At 38.6% G+C, this 19,943-nt stretch overlaps 1 protein-coding gene across 1 annotated transcript; it reads left to right on the top strand.

The window, feature by feature from the left end:
- Positions 1-970: 970 nt before the first annotated feature.
- On the top strand, positions 971-19,695 carry SMPDL3A (sphingomyelin phosphodiesterase acid like 3A). The gene is made up of 8 exons (XM_066373341.1): positions 971-1,195; positions 6,180-6,393; positions 7,306-7,450; positions 13,506-13,602; positions 14,374-14,543; positions 15,033-15,213; positions 16,505-16,629; positions 19,005-19,695. Exons 1-8 carry the CDS (start codon positions 1,084-1,086, stop codon positions 19,323-19,325), a joined length of 1,365 nt encoding a protein of 454 aa, XP_066229438.1. The 5' UTR covers positions 971-1,083; the 3' UTR covers positions 19,326-19,695.
- Positions 19,696-19,943: the final 248 nt, after the last annotated feature.

Below are 19,943 nucleotides of genomic sequence, written 5' to 3'. Positions count from 1 at the left end.
GAGAGGAAGGAGGGGGGTGGGGTGGAGAAGCAAATGGGCGCTTCTCCTATGTGCCCTGGCCGGGAATTGAACCCGGGTCCCCCGCACTCCAGGTCGACGCTCTACCGCTGAGCCAACCGGCCAGGGCCTAAACTTTCTTTTATAAAAAGTTTGAGTCTTGCCTCTGAATTTTTTCTTAGCCAGAACTCAAGTACTGAGGTTGCTGAACTCAGGTCTGATCTGACCCTACCAGCCTAAACCTGGTGGCATTTTCCCATGACAAGATATTGAGAAGGGGTTATGTAACATCACCATTACTTTAGCAACAGGCCGGCAAGTTTGATTCAATAATAACACAAGTGACTGGGCTCCAATCAGAGGCGGATTAAGGTAGGTTGAGGCCCCGGGCGCAGAAGAAAACATTGGGCTCCTTTTAAAAAAGAGACAGGGAAAATAAAAATATATGTTAATCATATTTTTAAATAAAAAAAAAAAATTATGTACTATTAATGTTAAAGTTGCACATACGAAACCAAACTTGGTGTCCTTAGAAAAAAGTATCAAGTTGGGGTTTGCGGGGGCCTTCAGAAGTCCGGGCTGGGGTGCGCCCCTGCGCAGGCCTTTAAATCCTCCGCTGGATCCAACCCTAGTTTCTGATTCAATTGGTCTGGCCTGGAGCCTGGAAATTTTCATTCCTAACTAAAATTCCCAGGTAGTGCTGATGCTGCTAGTTCAGGGACCGCACTTTGAGATTCACGGTGCTGACCTCCTCCAAATCAGAATACTTCTAGGTTCTCTGCGTCCCTTCTGTGGAGAAGGCCCTCAGGTTTGGGGCCAAGTGGCATTTAGCAAAGATGGTTGCGTGGGGCTGGCCCAAACACATTTTTTCCCAGGCTAGTCACTGACGCCTAGAAGCAAAAAGGCAAGTAATCATTAGACAGCTACTGAAGGTCAGGCTAACGGAGTTGCACACTCGCCCTCGCACGTGACCGCTGGGCGTTTACACTCTCCCGTCTTCTGCCTCGTCCCCACCCCCAGGGCCTGACGATCCGCGTGGCGCCGCAGGACAGCTCCAGTCTTCCAGGACTGTGGTCGTGGCCCCCGATGGCGCTGCTGGACGCGCTCCTCTGGTGCCTGTTGGTGGGCTGGCACGGCCAACCTGGCCTGGGACTGCCCCTGGCGCCCGCCGGCGGCCCGAGTCCCGCTCCCGCGCTGGGTGAGTCGCCCGTGGCCCTTTGTGTCCCGCGAGCTGCCCGGGAGCGCTGGGGCGGAAGCAGCCGCTCAAAGTCGGGAGGAGTGCTCGCCTCAGGTGGAGCGCCGGATCGGGACAACCGCCGGGCCTTGGGCGCGCTGAGCGCGGGGAGGGCGAGGGCGACGGCGGGACCGCCCCGAGGTCGGGGTTTGACTCAGAGTAGAGCTCATGCCAGAGGGGGCGTTCCAAGCGCGCGCAGCTGGAGCCACTCCCGTGCAGCGCTGTAGACTTAGTCTCTCCAGGTCTTTTGCTCCCGCGGGAAGGGAGGAAACACTACGTGCCGCCAAGAAAAAAACTGGGAGTTGGATGTCTTGCACTTCCAGCCGCCCTGAACCAGCTCAGAGCGGAGGGGAAGCTCTGCGCTTTCCGTCATAGTGCAGGGGTGTAAATTTCAGCGGGGCTCAAGAGTATCTTCTGTCCTGCTCGCCGAGTTTGGTGGCCTTTTCTTTCCACTCCTCTGGCCGACTGTGATCACAGTCGCGGTAATACCCAGCCCGAGTCTGCATTAGAACTCGTGGGGACCTTTTTTTCACTTTACCTGGACGTTAGGCTCCCGGCAGACGGGACAGTGTCTTTCTTACTCAACACAACACAGCGTCTTTTCCAGTGGTGGTTCTCCAGGGGTGATCTGGGGCCAGCAGCATCAGCATCACCTAAACTTGTTTGAAATGTCAAATTTTGAACCCCACCCCTGGCTAATGATACGAAACTCTGAAAACTAGGGCCTAACAATCTGTTTAACAACCTCTCCAGGTGATTCTGATAGATGCTAGAGTCTGAGAACTACTGGTCCAGAATTAATAAATGTTGGACAAGAGATTTTGCAATGCCACCTGAACCTTCAGTTTCAAAGGTCGAGGCACCCACATGTCGCAGATTCCCTTTAAAAATAGTTGGTCTGTTATTGGGATTGGGGTTAGATAGGTGGAGTTCTGTCCTGTGTTTCTGGCAGAGCTGTCTCTAAAACAGCACAGTGCCAAGTCCTGAAACCTCTTTAACCTGTGACTGGCTCTCTTCTCTCGTCTCTTTCTCTCTCCTATGTCCTTGGAATTGCTCTGCAAAAAATACCTCCTGTTTGACAGCCAAGTCCCAATGACTCAGCTCTCAGGCAGTTGGAAGCAAGAACTATAAACCTGGTTTCCCAACTGTCAGTCATAACAAGAACTTGTTCTAAAACATTTATGTATGCTGGTTCCTGCTTTTATTAAAGCTGGAGCTATGCTTAATTAGATGGCTGTTGGGGATTTGGAGATGAAGTGTCCCAGGTTGCATGAGACCAGCCAATGGCAAGTTCACCTTTGGCTTTTAAGAATCTGATTGCTTCCATGACAATATGCTGAGGTCTAGTGAATCTCCACTCACAACTCCCTCCATGTTTTGGTAGGAAAACAGCAAGGTCGACTCAGCTAGGGAAGAGGAAGGGAAAAAGGTCACTTCAAAGTCTTGTTTAAGTGATGACTTAGCAGTTTCACACTGGGTATATTATTTTACTCTTTTGTTTGATGTAACCTGTCCCAGGCCCCCAAAACAAAATGCATAGATATCCTTACAATACACACCAAGACTGGTCTTTGATCACTTTTTCTTTTTCTTTTTTTTCTTTTTTTTTTTTTGGTGTGTGTGTGTGTGTGCACCTGTGCAAATCTCCAGTCTCAGTTTCCTCTCTTGTCAAGTCCTGGTGGTCAGAAGACAAACACCCAGGGAAGCTTCACTGGAATGTGGTTAGCCACAGCTCTTTAGCTTAAGTAGGTCAGGAACTGACATAAACAAATAAACAAAAACACCTATTTTTCGGCCTGACTAGGCGGTGGCGCAGTGGATAGAGCGTTGGACTGGGATGCCGAGGACTCAGGTTTGAGACCCCAAGGTCGCCAGCTTGAGCACAGGCTCATCTGGTTTGAGCAAAAGCTCACCAGCTTGGACGGCTCAAGCAAGGGGTTACTCGGTCTGCTGAAGGCACATATGAAAAGCAATCAATGAACAACTAAGGTGTCGCAATGTGCAACGAAAAACTGATGATGGGTGCTTCTCATCTCTCCGTTCCTGTCTGTCCCTATCTATCCCTCTCTCTGACTCTCTCTCTGTCTCTGTAAAAAACAAAAACAAAAAAACCACCTATTTTAAATAGCCATATTTCCAAACATATGAATTATAGTTTACTAGGTTTTTCAGGATAAATTAAAACATTTTAAGATAAATAAGTGTGTTTTTTTTTTGGTATCATTTTGAGCATTTACCTAGCTACATTGACAACATACCTACACACATATATTCATAGAAATCCTTTTCAAGATTACCTGCGCAACAAGAAAGTAATAGTGGTATAGTGAAAAGAACTTTAGATTTGAGTGTGGGCTCTGCCACAGGCCAGACATAAACACACACAAACACACAAACATACACACAAACACACAGACAACATTGTATGCAATTTTATTAGAGGTGGGAGGATAGGTGTCCTGAGGTTCATTATTCATAAATTCCATGTTAAGAGCCCATCAGAGCTCCATTCTTGGCTACTATTTAAAGACATCCTTCAGCGCATCTAAGTAATTGCCTCTTGCATATCTGTCTGGCAATGCAAAGTAGGGGAAAGATCACTGAACTGCAAGTCTGGAGAGACTGGTTCCAGTTTAGCTTTCATTGCTGAGTCACCACGTGATCTTGAGGAAGTCCTGAAATCTGCCTATGCCTAACTGAAGAATGTTGAGGGCCTACTATAGGTCAGACATTTTCTAGATGCTGGAGACTTATAAATCTAGTTACAAAATTATATCAGAGGATGTGTCCGTAATGTGTTTCCAGTGTTGGTTTACAAAATTTGATATCTTTTTACTCTCGTGACACTTAATCATCACAGTATCTCAGATAGGTGTCAGTATGTATTTTACATGAGGTGAGTGAGACAGAAGGGTATTTGAGCGCAAGCACACACAGAGAGGCAGCGTGTGCAGTGGTTAAGAGCAACATGGCCTCTGGAGTCAGCTAACCTGAATCACTATCTTGGGTCTTGTGTAAGACGTGCCTGGGACTTAATCTCTGTGTGCTGCAGTTCCTTATCTGTAAAATAGAAAGAATGATAAGTAAGAAAACATTACGAAAATTACTAAACTTATAGTAAGTACTCGATAAAATTTGAATTATTCCTTGGAAATTAGAAAGTTTAGTCTCAAATTAAGCTTGGCGTTAACTAAATAACAGAAGTACAGTTAACATTGAGCTTCCTAGATACCAGGTACCTTCTAAGAGCTTTACTTCTACTAAGTCACTAACCATCATCTAGTGCTCAGTAATAGCATTCCCAGTTTACAGATGAAACAAGCCAAGATTCACAGCTAGATTAGTAAATCGAGCTCGGGTTCAAAGTCAGACACTCTGACTCTGGAGTCTCTACTCTTAGCCATAATACTATGCTGTTCTGCAGGGGTCCCCAAACTTTTAACACAGGGGGCCAGTTCACTGTCCCTCAGACCATTGGAGGGCCAGACTATAATAAAAACTATGAACAAATCCCTATGCACACTGCACATATCTTATTTTAAAGTAAAAAAAAAAAAAAAACAGGAACAAAAACAGTACAGTATTTAAAATAAAGAACAGTAAATTTAAATCAACAAACTGACCAATATTTCAATGGGAACTATGCTCCTCTCACTGACCACCAATGAAAGAGGTGCCCCTTCTGGAAGTGCAGCGGGGGGGGGGGGCGGATAAATGGCCTCAGGGGGCCGCATGCGCCCCCCCCCCCCGGGCCCATAGTTTGGGGACCCCTGCTGTTCTGTGTGCAGTCTGCTATACCTTAACCTCTTACAAATAATAAAATACATGTTTACATAAAAATGAGATGCACTATATATGTATACCTCAAGGAGGGACAGCCTCCAGGATGATTCTGAATTTATGCCAACTCTGCTTTGTGTTTTAGATAAAGTACATCTAAGCTGGAAATAAAAATTGGGAGTATTTTTTGCATTAGAGAATAAAATCAGTCACTCTTGGAAAATGTTCTCAAATGAGAACTGAACACCAAGTAATTGACCATAAGGGCTATTTTATGTCTAGTCCTGGATCTTTTGTTTATGATATCTTAGCTGTGAATTTAAATAAGTTATAAAATGATAACAATGCTGTGAAGAAACAAGACCCAAATATAACCCACCTTTTTTTTCTTAACAAATTAACAGTTTCACTATTTTACTTTATTATTCCAGCTTTTTTTTTTATTCTAGTGTTTGCTCACACACATTGTTGGCATTTTTTATCTTTGTATAGATAAAAGTTTGCTTTCCACTTGTTTGCCCCATGATTCTGGTGTACAAGTACATGACAGATATTCCTTTACTAAAAAGCTTTTAAGAACTTCAGGCAAAAAACAAACAAACAAACTAAACTTCTGGCATTTACAATTTTCGGCTTAAAACTAGTATTAAAGATTTTTTTCCCCATTAATGTTGAGAAGCAAGGTTTTAAAGAATATAGCAGATTTAGTATCTGGTTCTGCAATCTATTAACTTTGTAACCCTCACAAAACACATTATATTTCTATGTTAATTTTTCTATAAGAAACATATACATAAAATAAAACCTTAAACTCAGGAAGAAAGGAGACATGCTATTAAGACATAATATAATGTTATTATGGACCTCCCAGAAGGATGTCTCCATATATTTCATTTTGCAACTTATATTTATTAAATAGTCTTGTTAGGTAGTCATGCTGTCACAGAGCTCCTCAGTTCTGATACATTTAAGTAGTAATTCTAGTACATTCTTCCTTGTAATGTCACCTTCTCATAGGGAAGGATTGTATTTAACTTCAGGGCATATCAATATAAATTACTAAGACTTTCCTCTATCACAGAGGAACAACTCTGTCGTCCTACTGTAAATATTTATATAGGAAACTAAAAAAAAAAAAGATTTGACACCATTTTTTTCTAATCAACAGGACAGTTTTGGCACGTGACTGACTTACACTTAGACCCTACTTACCACATCACAGATGACCACACAAAAGTGTGTGCTTCGTCCAAGGGCATGAATGCCTCCAATCCTGGCCCTTTTGGAGATGTTATGTGTGACTCTCCATATCAGCTCATCTTGTCAGCGTTCGACTTCATTAAAAATTCAGGACAAGAAGCATCTTTCATGATATGGACAGGGTACGTTGTTATATAAATACCGTGAGTTACTCAATATTTATCTACAATTCATTAGATAAATTAAGCTTTGTTAGAATGCTGAATTCTGTAAATTAATTATGTTTTCAAAATTATTTGGGTTTAAAAAAATACTAGATTAAGTTAATCAACATTATTAGAGATAAATTTTATTTTTGAGTTATGGCTTTTTATTTTTAGAATACATGCTCTAGAAATATGTCTATGTTAACCAAGATATGAATCCAAAATAGCACATTTGTATAGGTGACTTGAAGTACTCATTAATGTGATAAAAGTCTTGATTAAATAATGAAAACAAATGGCAACAATGGGACTAAACCTGTGATAACAATTTTGTAAACATCATCCTCTGATGGTATAATTAAGTAATTTCATTCATTATAATACAATACAGTATAGGCCTACATTTCCTGTACCTGAATTAGTCATGATGGCACTATTTTAATTAATTTAAACATTGAAACCCATTTAATCTTTTACAATAAATGTTATAATTATCCTCACTTATAAATGAGGAGATGAGGGCACTGAGCATCTATGTAACTTGCCCAGGTGCACATCATTAGTAAATGGCAAAGCTGGGACTTGATTCCAGATTCTGGAATCTGTGCTTAATATTTACTAAAATATTTTTTATGTCTCATAAATCTACAGTCAGGCAGTAAAATAGGCTGAGATTTCTAATTTACTTTTGTAATTACACAAAATTTTAAAATAAGATCCTTTGTGGGAGAAAGGTAAATGAAGACTAGTTTATCAGCTTTTTAAATTATCATCTGCTGTTTTATGGTGGAGATCTGTAGCGACAGTACACAGCAAAGCATCACGAATAAGTCTAATGATTTTTTATAGAAACTGATTTTGTTCTCTGTGATTCTGCCTCATTTTCAGAGATAGCCCACCTCATGTTCCAGTGCATGAACTCTCAACAGACACAGTCATAATGGTGATTGCTAATATGACAACCACTGTCCAGAGTCTTTTTCCGAATCTCCAGGTCTTCCCTGCCCTGGGTAATCACGACTATTGGCCACAGGTAAATTTGACCTTAACTTCCAGAAGTGCTTAAAGGATTTTCCCCATCAGTAGTATTAAAATTAAGATAGTAATTAGCTGATGGTAAGACGTGGGAGTAGGGCTCATGGAAGCAGAGATTGTTCTAATAATGCTCATCATCCAGGAAGGTAAGATGAGTGTTTTGAGGACTTTAAAGTGACTTTTAATAATTCATAAAATGTTATGTTCATAGTGAGTTTTTGAAATCACATTACCTAGTTTGTGGACTATTCATTTTTGTTTTCCATTATAATATTTCTTAATTTCTTCTTTCTTTTGAGTAATTTTGTCATTTATTGACATTTCCATGACTAAGTTACTAAGGAAGGTTGATGTTTGCAAATTTTACTTTTTCAGAGTTCTAGTTAGGCTACAAAACTCTTCACAACCTAATCTAAGCTAGATTGTGATTGAAAACTTTAAAAACATAACAAGCTATCATATGAACCAAAAAGGGAGGTTCATGTTCAAGTCCAGTTTATCTAATTAATACATGATTCAAAGCAGAGACTGTATTCAGAATATTTAATTCCTGATATAGCCCAAGCTTCAATTTATTAGAGCAGCTATTTGTTAAGAAAATTGTGCATAACAGCTGGATGCCAACCTTGGTTTCAGGGTCTTGTGGTAGTAGTATCCAATCTTGGATTTGTACGGATTCAACAAATCCCAAAGATTATTGCTTATTCTAGAGCCTAGCAAATTATGGCCCGTGGTTCGTAGTGGCCTGCCACTTGTTACTACAAATAAAGTTTTACTGAAACACAAGTATGGGAATTCTTTTTGTATTGCCTATGGCTATACCAGTGGCAGAGCAGAATAGTTGTGACAGAGACTGTATTGCTCATAAGCCTAAACTATTATTTTGCCCTTTGTGGAAGAAGTTTGTGGTCTAGATCTACTCTTCATTTTATAGAGAAGAACACTGAAGCTTCCAAATATTAAGTTGCTTGTTCAAGTGCCCAAGTCACTCAGGGGTGGAGCTCACATCCTGGGTCTTCAGAGTGCAATCAGACCGATATATTTTCACACATTCCTTGCTCTTGACAGACTAACATACTCAGCATCTCTAGAATATGATGTTTACATTCATGCCTCTCTTTGTTCACATTTTTCTTTCTGCTTAGAATAGCTTTTCCATATCAGGTCATAAGGATGCTTTATGAGGGTTTTGATTATATTAGTTAAACTAACCAGAATACAGTGATTTTGAAAAGTTGTATGTTAGGACAAACTTAAATTTCAAGTGACTTCTTGGCACTGATCTTCAGTCTTGAGATGAATAATCTGTGAGTGTTTGTGACTACTCTTAACCAGTAGTCAACTTTTGTTACCAGTGAGATGTTAGACTATACCATGCAGAGACCTGGGGTGAACAATCTCCAGGAGCCAGAAGTTACACACTGTTTTTATATGCTTTAGGTAATAGGAAGACAGATCAGTGGAAAATTGGGGTTTAGAGTCATATTCACTAGAATTTAAATCCTTATTCCATCCTGCTTCTAATAGCTTGACCAATTTGTATAATTCACTTAATGTCCCTGATCTACAGGTCACTAATTTGTAAATAAGAACAATAATATCTTCCTTGCAAAGTTTTTGTGAGAATTAGTGTCACTGTGTGAAAAGGGCTTAACTTCCTACCTGGCATGTAATAATCCCTCAGTAAGCGGAGTGGTGGTTATTATAGTATTAAACTGTGACATCTGATACATTTTTGTTAACTCCTTTGAGGATTTCTTTTTTTTACTTTTATCTCTGTCTTCTTCTCATGAAGCCACATCTTGTAATAATGCAGAGATGTAGGCACTATCCAACTTCTAAACTATAACTTATTATATGTACAACTAAGGTAAATTGGGCTGCCTGCATACTATAAACAGTTAATTTTTTTCCACTTATAACTTTGTATCTGAAAATCTTTCTATTATTCTGCTCTCATCCTCCCAGCCCACATATTACGTTTCAGGAATGTCAAATGTAACATGAAAACACCACAATAATTTTATTAGAGATTGATACCTGAGAGTGAATTCTGGTGAACAAATAAAGATAAGTTTTATTTCCATTAAAACCCATAAACGTGTACATAAACATAGCTGCATAAACATGCATATACAGGTGCATGTCCCCACCCATTCCATGAGAAGCTGATATTAGTGTGGGCAGCCCAGGGATTCCTTCCAGTTGCCGCCCAAGAAGGCAGTCTGGGCCAGGGTCCTCATTTACTTCTAAACTGGTAAGGCTGGTGCCACAGAACTTATGGGTGGGTCTCACTGTATTACCTGGCAGTTGTCATGTCATAGCCCAAAGGACTGAGGTGATAGCATGGTGTAACAGGTAATTGGACATAGAGTGATAGTGCAAAGACCTGGGATTTAGAGCCAACTCTGTGAGTGACCAGTTGTCCCTGGATAAATCACCTAATTTCTCTGGTGCTGATATTTCTCATATTTAAAATAGAGAGAAAAACATTATGGTAATTGCTGGCAGAGAGGGGAGCAGGGAATAAGGGTGATAAATGGTGATGGATGAAGACTTGACTTGAGTTGGGGGTCAACACACAATATGGAGTACAAAGATGTGTTGTAGAGTTGGAGCATCTGAAAACTGTATAATTATGTTAACCGGGGTCACCCCCATAAATTCAATTACAAATAAAAAAAAGTAAAATAAACTAGAGAGAAAAGTGTAGAGTATTTTTTATATAATTTTAAGATTCCACGTGACCATATTGGTATCTTGGTTTCCTTCTCAAAGTAAGCAAATGGCTAAGACTTTAGATTTTTTTTTTTATAAATAAATTTTTATTTTAATGGGGTGACATCAATAAATCAGGGTACATATATTCAAAGAAAACATTTCCAGGTTATCTTGTCATTTAGTTCTGTTGCATACCCATCACCCAAAGAGAGATCGTCCTCCATCACCCTCTATCCAGTTTTCTTTGTATCCCTCCCCCTCCCCCTCCTCCTCCCCCTCCTCCTCCCCCTCCTCCTCTCCCTCCTCCCCTTCCCCCACCCCCCCGTAACCACCCCATGCCTGTCCATGTCTCTTAGTCTCGTTTTTATGTCCCACCAATGTATGGAATCCTGCAATTCTTGTTTTTTTCTGATTCACTTATTTCACTCCGCATACTGTTATCAAGATTCCACCATTCTGCTATAAGTGATCCGATGTCATCATTTCTTCTAGCTGAATAGTATACCATGGTGTATATGTGCCCCATCTTCTTTATCCAGTCTTCTATTTTTTTTTTACAGTGATTAAAAGCCTTTAAGCAAACTCTTGGCCAATACAGCAAGAATCCATAAAAGAGTAGTGTCCTTAACATGTTCACCAAGTCCAAGTTGGCCCCATCACCATGCCAAATTCCTGAAAAATGCAACCCAACCCCAGTTCAGTCTGTTAGGAGCTGTCACAGGGAGCAGGAGTCCAGGAAAAGTCCACATCCAGGAAAAGTCCTCATGGCACTGGAATTGTTGTCACCATTCTATACTTTGCAGCTCATGTCCAAGTCCCAATGACCGCTGCTTCTAGCTGGTAATGATTCAGGTAGACTGGAAAAGCCATTTGCATGCGTGGATATGGAGCTTCTGTTCTCCTCTGCCTGGAGAGATGAGACCGGGTTGCTTTTCCCTGGAGCTCTGCGACTGTGGCATGGTAAAGAGAACCTTGGGATACACTAAGCTGGGTGGCAAAGGTAGATTCATAATAGAAGTTGGCAAAAGGGGGAAAGAGAGCTCTAAATTAGGAGTAGGTCCCAGCCTGAAATATGAGTGGGGCATTGAGGTAGGAGGGATAAAGGAAACACTATATATTAAGCAAAGCAGCAGAAAATAGGACTATCAACACCCACAACAGAGATCTTTGAGGGAAGAATAAAAAACCTGACTATTCAGGCAAAACATAGTTAAGTGGCCCTTGTGCAAATGAGATCAGTTTACCTGCTTCTTGGAAGAAATACCCTAGGCTCGTCCACAGTGTTGTAGATGGGGCCGACGGCCCTGGGCACCTTCAGCCTTCAGAAGCTAACCCCAGCATTCTGGGCAAGGTTAGGTCATAGGTGGCTGGAGCAGGGCTGGAAGAGACTGAACCCTCCCTTAGAGGAGCGAGGGGGAAGCCTACCTTCCAGTGTCCCTGTTTCCTCATAGTAGAGGCATGTAAGCCTGGCAGGCTTTAGCTCAATGACCTTCCTTTCCACTATTGAAGCAGGACCCAGATGGCATCCTATGAGACCCCTTTGGGGCATTGGAGCCTTTAAGGGTGTATCCTAAAAGCTGGTAGTTCCCCTGATCTCTATTGGGCTTTTTCTGCCTCTAGGTTTCTTAAAAGCCATGCTCAGAAGATCTCGCTGAGGGGTTGAGGATCCCCATCCACTTATATAAATCTTTTCCATATATCTGGAGCTATTTGGAAAAAGACAAAACAGTGTTATTGCTGGATCTAATAAAGAAGGTAGTAGTTTGCCTGACCTGTGGTGGCGCAGTGGATAAAGCGTCGACCTGGAATGCTGAGGTCGCCGGTTCAAAACCCTGGGCTTGCCTGGTCAAGGCATATATGGGAGTTGATGCTTCCTGCTAAGACTTTAGATTTTTTGATGATGATAATGATAACCAATTTTAAATCAGAATCTAGATTGGCCTAAGCCATCGTGTAATTTTCAGACAGATGATTGATCTCTGACACAAAGTGGATATATGCTTTGGATAATTAGTTCCAGTCAAAACAAGTTATTTGTTTATTACATGCTCTGAATATATTTAGACTTTCATCATGTATTAGGCATATGCATTAAGAACTAATGTGATCTGGGTGTCATCTTGAAACATAAGCATTTAAGTTAATGTTGATAGGAAAACTCCTTTAGGAAATAGGTCTCTGTCACTAATGCACAGAAGGAAATGAGGATAGTGAATAAAATGGCCTCAGTTATTTATTATCATTTTTTAAAAACAAAAAATAAGGGTACCCAATTTTACAAATGATTTCTGGATTTTTATTCAGTGTGTACTTTCTTAAAGTTTTGTTTTTTTCTTCCCTATTGCTTATGTCATCATAAAGATACTTTATTGTAGTATAATGAATAGGATGATAAAAGATACTTTATAATAATAAAAATACTGTTTTATACTCTAGTATACTAGTAAAAATCAAAACATATTGATAAAATTTAGGCTAACATAAGAGACTTCTTCACATCAAATTTTTGTGGTTATAAATCTTTAAGAAGTAAGAAGCTCTATACTAGTGTTCACATTTCAGAGAACTTGGTCTAATTTACTTCATTCCTTCCACATGCTACACAGGATCTGCATGTTCAGGCCCAAACCTGCCTCTATGTCCCTTTAATGAGCACACTTCCACGTCCATTCCACACCTCAGTCATACTAAAATGAGTTCTTTGTCCATTGCACTTTGTTTCTGTTGGCTATTGTTTTTGCCTTTTAAAGGAAAGATAGTCAATATAAAATATTATATTATTTTCAGGTGTACAGCAGTGACTTGACATTTACATAACTAATGAAGTGGTCACCACGATAGATAAGTAACCATCTGATACTGTATAAGGTTATTATGATATTGACTATGTCCAATATGCTATACTTTACATCCCTGTAACTTAATGATTTTATAACTGAAAATTTGTACCTCTTAAAAGTTTGTTCTTCTCTGTCTGATCCCCTCCCCCCCTTTTTTTTGTCAACTTGATGAATCATTTTTCAAGGCCTGGTTCAAATGCTCTATTCCCTCTCTATGCTGACCCTTTAGACCAGATTTGATTGTTCTTGCTTCTACACTCCCAGAACTCTGCAGTAATACCTTGTGCATTATCTTATAAGTGATTGATTATATTGTGTTCCTGTCTCCCCAACTAAGTTATAAATTCCTTGAAGATTAAGTCTATCTATAATAGTAATCATCTTTGCATTTTCAGGTGCCTAACATAGTTAGTGAGCATTCAAGCAATATTTAATTAATTGATCCACATATTCTCTAGAGTTTCAATGGTCAGTTTTTTTGTTTGTGGCCAGGATCAACTGCCTACATTCACCAGCAAGGTGTACAATGCGGTAGCAAAACTCTGGAAGCCATGGCTAGATGACGAAGCTATTCAGACATTAAGGAAAGGTGAGTGAAAGACTTAATCATCTCTCTTTTGCCTCTATTTTTATTCATGTGTTTAGACTTAGACTTTTAATGTTTGTTTGGGTGTACCAATTCTGGAGAACCTTTGAACCCAGTTTTTGGAGGGCATAAGTCATGTTTAAAAGCTGAGGAGAGAGAAGTATTGATGGTGAGTGGGCTTAGGGCAAAGAAAGCAGGGCCAACGTCTCAGTGGCTAACTCTGACAATAGACTCTTGGGTGTTCTGTTACCTCCAGTTTGCTGGGGTCAGGGAGGTTACGCCTTTAAGCCTCATCTCCACGGAGATTGTAGCAGCTCTGGCTTGTCTGCCTTTTCTTCGTTGTCTCTGGCAAGATCCATGTGTGTCCCTATTCTTTGGGTTTGGTATTTCACAATAATTCTCATCTTAACTCTCCCAATCATAAAAAAGTAGAAGTTGATATATTTATTAATCTTTCTTTTATGAAATTCAGTACCTTGTTGCATAATGCCAATATATTTCATTGTATTTTCATTGGAATATTGGAAACAACTCTTTGTTACCTCTGTGTGTGGAAGTGCCAGCATTGGACCTGGCACATGGTAGACTTTCAATGACTTGTTTGTTAAACCCAATTCTTCTCTAATGAGGGCCTGTGTATGTATACACTAAGCAATGAGAAATAAGTATAACCATCATGACTGGCTTATAAGCCTTAATTATGAATTTGCTTTCACAGTGACTGGATATCTGTGTTTGTGTTTTTCTAGAATGTGTTTAAATTTGTTTTTATAGGTGGCTTTTATTCACAGAAAGTTTCAACTAATCTGAACCTTAGGATCATCAGTCTAAACACAAACTTGTACTACGGCCCTGATATTGTGACCCTGAATAGGAGTGACCCAGCAAATCAGTTTGAATGGCTAGAAAATACACTGAATATCTCACAGCAAAATAAGGAGAAGGTAGATTTCATAGACCCAAATCATCAGGGGACAAACAGAGGACTAAATTTGTGTACTTATGGGGGTTAGCTATTGATAAATATTAAAAGTATTAAAATTTGTTGTTTTGATATGAAACACATTATGATTTATCTCTGTTAATTTTTATATTTTTATATTTCTTGTCATTTTTATATTGTTATTTCTGTTAATGTTTTGAGGATTGACTGACATCAGTTGATATAAAAAGAGGCTGATATTAAAAAAAAAAACAACTGTGACCAATGGCAAAGTCATATCACCAACAGTAAAAATTAAATGAGACAGGGATAAATATAGTGAAATCAATAGTTTTCTAATTTCATCTTTTTTTGGTATTAAATTGGAGAGGTGGTATATTTGCTTTCTAAATTTTAATTAATATACTTTTAATCATGAGTACTTAAATGTTGTTTAATTATGACAGATGTGCGAAAGGATTCCCCAGTCCTCCTGTGTTTCTCCCCCCAGGTGTACATCATCGCACACGTTCCCGTGGGGTATCTGCCCTACTCAATGAACACTCCAGCCATGAGGGGATACTACAATGAGAAACTGATAGATATTTTTAGAAAATACAGCGATGTCATTGCCGGACAGTTTTATGGGCACACTCACAGAGACAGCATTATGGTTCTTTCAGATAAAAAAGGTAACATGACATTTTGTTTATGTCCCCCCCAATCCAAGATGCTAGAGTAAAGCAGTGAATCAACAGTAAATTTTACTGATTTAAACTTCCACGATGGTATGGTAAGTGGTCAAATCATTGCTAGGCCCGCAGTGGGCTGCCTCTGATTAGTTCCACAGGCCACTGTTACTTAATTGCTGTCAACACAGCAGCCTCTGAAACCCTCAGCTCACGCAAGTTGTTTTTTAGATTTTCAATTTTAGAGCAATATTACTCCTTGATATTTATGTACTAGACTCAAGTTTCTTTTGAGATGACTTGTCTTGTATTTCTGCGAATTTAAACAGCAAAGCACAATTTACCATTGGTTTAAAGTAAAATATAGTAAGCTTTTACTTTTAAGTGCTTATTGAGTGCTTATTGACATTGTCATCTACTCAGCATTAAAAGAAAAAGAAATAGAAGAAACTCTGTCATCAAACAAAACAGTGATTATTTATTATTAAAAATTACTTCTGCACAAGAGCAGAAAAGTGAGAGTTAACAAGAGTTCTGACTTTGTAGTAGTCAGCCAGTAGAAAAATCAATATGTATTCTTTTCAGTAATTGGGGAACATTTTTGAAATGCTTCACCTCTTTTATCTAGAATGAGTGGGCTTGGTAAAAATGATTGTTTTTCAGAATTTGATAGCTTTATTGAAATTTAGTTCTAGGATATGTATAAAATATGGTGACACTTTAATCAAATTGTTATTATGCAATTATTGAAATATTGTCTCAGCTAGAGGTACAGAACACACTAGTTTTGTATTTGTATGCATGTACTTGTAATAATTTTAAATTTTTATTATGAAAAATTTCAAATATATAAAAGCAGAGAGGATGATAAAAAAAACTTCCATGTACCATTATTTATATTTGACACCTACCAAGATTTTGCCACATTTGCTTTACCTATCCATTTTTTAAACTTTTTTCCCTAAGTATCTGAAAGTAAATCTTAACATCAGATGTTTCAGCCCTATGTGCTTCTGTATGCATTACTGAAATACACAAGTAATTTACATAATCAAAATACCATTAACTTATCTAATCAATAATGATTCTTTGCCTTCACCTTACAACAACTCATAATAAAATTACCTTATTTTTTCAAAACTGTCTTTTTACAGTTAAGTCAGGGTCCATCAAGAATGATATATCATTTGGCTATTATGTCTGTTAATCTCTTAATCTAGAACTTGTTCATATTCTTAATGTCATTAAACTCAGTTTCTAAAATAGAATTTCAATGTGCACATGTTTTGTCTAGGAAATCCAGTAAATTCTTTGTTTGTGGCTCCTGCCGTTACCCCAGTGAAGGGTGTTTTACAAAAACAGACCAACAACCCTGGTGTCCGACTATTTCAGTATGATCCTGATGATTATAAACTATTGGTAAGTTGGTACAATGTTAGAATTGACCCCAAACTTATGAATGTCTTCATAGTTTTCATTAGTTTAGTTGAATATTTTCAGCATAGCTAGGTGAATTGTTTTATGTTAAAATCTTATGATGTCTTATTTTGGAATATCAACAGTTTTTTGTGACAGAGACAGAGAGAGACAGGGAGCGGGACAGATAGGGACAGACAAACAGGAAGGGAGAGAGATGAGAATCATCAGTTCTTCATTGTGGCAACTTAGTTGTTTATTGATTGCTTTCTTATATGTGGCTTGACCCGGTTGGTAGGGGGCACAGCAGAGCAAGTGATCTCTTGCTCAAGCCAGCAATCTTGGGCTCAAGCTGGTGAGCCTTGCTTAAACCAGATGAGCCCGTGCTCAAGCTGGCAGCCTCAGGGTTTTGAACCGGGGTCCTCTGCATCCCAGTCCGAAGCTCTATCCACTGTGTACCGCCTGGTCAGGCAGAATGTCAACCCTTTCTAAGTATGGGCTTTCAAGGTCAATCTTTGAGAAGCTGTTTCTCTACAACTTCTAAAGACTTCACATTAAGTTAGATGAAGGTTTCATTAGGTAGTGCCTATCTGTGGATCTGTGGACTGGGATATGTGTTGGAACTTTTTGATGAACCATATTTGTTATTAGTTACTCTTCTTTAGACCATAGCAGTGAAGGAGAATGTAGGTTCTGAACCCATACTGTCTCATTAGCTGTATTGCCTAACTTTTCTGTCTTGAGTCTATTTCTCTGTAAAATGAGGACTAAACTTTGCTGACTTCACTGAATTGCTGTGAGGATTATATAAACAAATACACATAAAGAACTAAGGAAAATGGTTGGCTCAGACTAAGTGCTCAATTAAGTGTTGGCAAAAAATTTTTTGTAAAGAAAATAAGTTGAGTTAAACATTTATTTTTGTGGTAAAAGTCCTCTGGAACTTGTACATGCCTCTGCTTTAGACAAATTTAGCATTGAGAGTCAGCATTTAGCTTATGGGAAGGACCCCTTTCAACAAATATAATTGGGAAAGGATTTCTCAAAGTCTCTATTAATGTAACTGATTTTTTTTTCCTAAATAAATTTATTTTTTAAATAATTTTTCTATTTTTTTTTAACTTTTTTTTAAAGCATTTTAATTTTATTTATTTATTTATTTATTTTGTGACAGAGAGAGTCAGAGAGAGGAATAGACAGGAAGGGAGAGAGATGAGAAGCATCAATTCTTCGTTGTGGTACCCTAGTTGTTTGTTGATTGCTTTCTCATATGTGCCTTGACCCTGGGGGGGAGGGGGCTACAGCAGACCGAGTGACCCCCTGCTCGAACCAGTGACCTTGGGCTCAAGCTGGTGAGCCTTGCTCAAATCAGATGAGCCTGCACTCAAGCTGGCAACCTCAGGGTCTTGAACCTGGGTCCTCTGCATCCCAGTTCCACGCTTTATCCACTGCGCCACTGCCCAGTCAGGATCCTAAATAAATTTAATAAGATGTAGCTCTTTTATTCCCTGGAACATGTTTATATGAAGGGCATAAGCGGAGGAAATCTAGTTTAATCCATAAATATTAAATTAAAAGAGGGAATAAAACAACTGACAAAAAAACTAGTGCAAAATTTGTTTTATAACTCTTAGTTGCCTATTTTTGGATCTGAACCTCAGATACACACACACACGTATGTATGTATATAAATATATGTACTGGCATAGAAGGATGTCCCTGATAGAGCACTCAATAATTTTTAAAAGTGCAAAATGGTTTGTATAGTATAATTTCATTTCTTTTTAAAAAGCCCAAAAAGTAAAAAATAGGTATTTATATTCTAAATATTTATATTTGTTTTGTACATAAAGTCTAGAACAATAATGAGAGTGCTGGTAAATGTTTAACAACCTATTTAATGTGGGGGGAAAGCACTTTGATTTGTAGTGTTTGCTGATTTCCATGATGCATATACTCCCAAAATGGCCAATTCAAGCTGCCAATATGATAACAATTAATGTGTAAAATTCCTGAAAACTTGACAATCAGCTCTTGTGAGCTGGTTACAAGTTGCCCCCAGCACACTACTGATATGTTCAAAACTAATAGCGGTGGTTACTTCTGAGGTTTGTGAATTGAAGCCTTTTTATCTTGTACATCTCTTTATATAGTTTAGACTTCATTTTATATTATGCCCTTTCATTATATTTAAAATGAAAAACGTAATATAGATCTTCTTTTGAGTCTCTTTTTCTTTAAAACCAATTCTCACCTTTCTTTAATGACTACAACTTTAAATTAAGAATGTCCCATAAATCCTAGTAAGACCTCTTCTACTGTGCAGTGCTTTATATGCCCCCAAATGAACCAGGCTTTGTTACTGTTTTTAACCATAGGATATGTTGCAGTATTACCTGAACCTGACAGATGCTAATCTAAAGGGAGAATCCAAATGGAAGCTGGAGTATATCCTGACCCAAACTTACGACATCGAAGATTTGCAGCCTAAAAGTTTGTATGGGTTAGCTAAAGAATTTGCAATCCTAGACAGTAAGAAATTTATAAAATACTACAATTACTTCTTTGTGAGTTATGACAGCGATGTAATTTGCAATGAGAAATGTAAGGCCTTTCAAATTTGTGCAATTATGAATCTTGATCATGATTCCTATGTAGATTGCCTCAAGCAATATTATTTTATAAGGCGAAATGTATAGTATTTCACAACTTGTATTCATAGGAAATGTAACATTGCTCTGTTTCTGAGATCAGTTTGTGGGAATTGTTACGTAAATCTTTGTGAGTTACTGAGTGGGCAAGTAGAATTTTTGCTTTCTTTTTTTAGGATGTTCAAATGTAAATATTTCTATTATTCTAACTTTGTACTCCATTGAATATATTTAAATCGCCCATTACTGGAAAAATGTTTGGATGTAAGTTTTCTATCTCCCATATATTTTTCTTATAAAATTATGTTTAATTTATACTCTTGTTGAAATTGTCATTTTATTCAGTAAAGCAAATGACTTCTCCCTAAATATGATGAATTGTTCTTAATAAAATAATTTTTAGTTTTTTAAAGTCATCACTTATTAAAATTCCATACATAATCTGATGGTCAAACTGTTTATGTCTCATGAACAAACTGAGGTTAGCACAATTTACATGCACTGTCTCCTCTTGGGAAAACACCACTGTCTCATTAGGGTCATCTCTGAGGCCGTGAAACATCATGGGGCATGTGTTGTCTAGCTGTCTTCACTCTGGAAGTGGACAGGAGTGCTCGTGAGCACTGCTAACTTTAAAGGGAGAGAGTGTCACAAATTGTTACTGTA

The sequence above is a fragment of the Saccopteryx leptura genome, chromosome 3, assembly GCF_036850995.1.
Source record: "Saccopteryx leptura isolate mSacLep1 chromosome 3, mSacLep1_pri_phased_curated, whole genome shotgun sequence".
Taxonomy (NCBI): domain Eukaryota; kingdom Metazoa; phylum Chordata; class Mammalia; order Chiroptera; family Emballonuridae; genus Saccopteryx; species Saccopteryx leptura.
Note: the sequence above shows the minus strand (reverse complement) of the source record. Positions and strands in the feature narration are given on the sequence as shown.

What these genes read in the sequence shown, in the direction of transcription:
- SMPDL3A (XM_066373341.1), top strand. Translation starts at nt 1,084, where the DNA reads ATGGCGCTGCTGGACGCGCTCCTCTGGTGCCTGTTGGTGGGCTGGCAC. An exon ending in TCTTTCATGATATGGACAGG is followed by an intron (nt 6,394 to 7,305) that starts GTACGTTGTTAT and finishes CCTCATTTTCAG; the next exon opens with AGATAGCCCACCTCATGTTC. An exon ending in TATTCAGACATTAAGGAAAG is followed by an intron (nt 13,603 to 14,373) that starts GTGAGTGAAAGA and finishes TTGTTTTTATAG; the next exon opens with GTGGCTTTTATTCACAGAAA.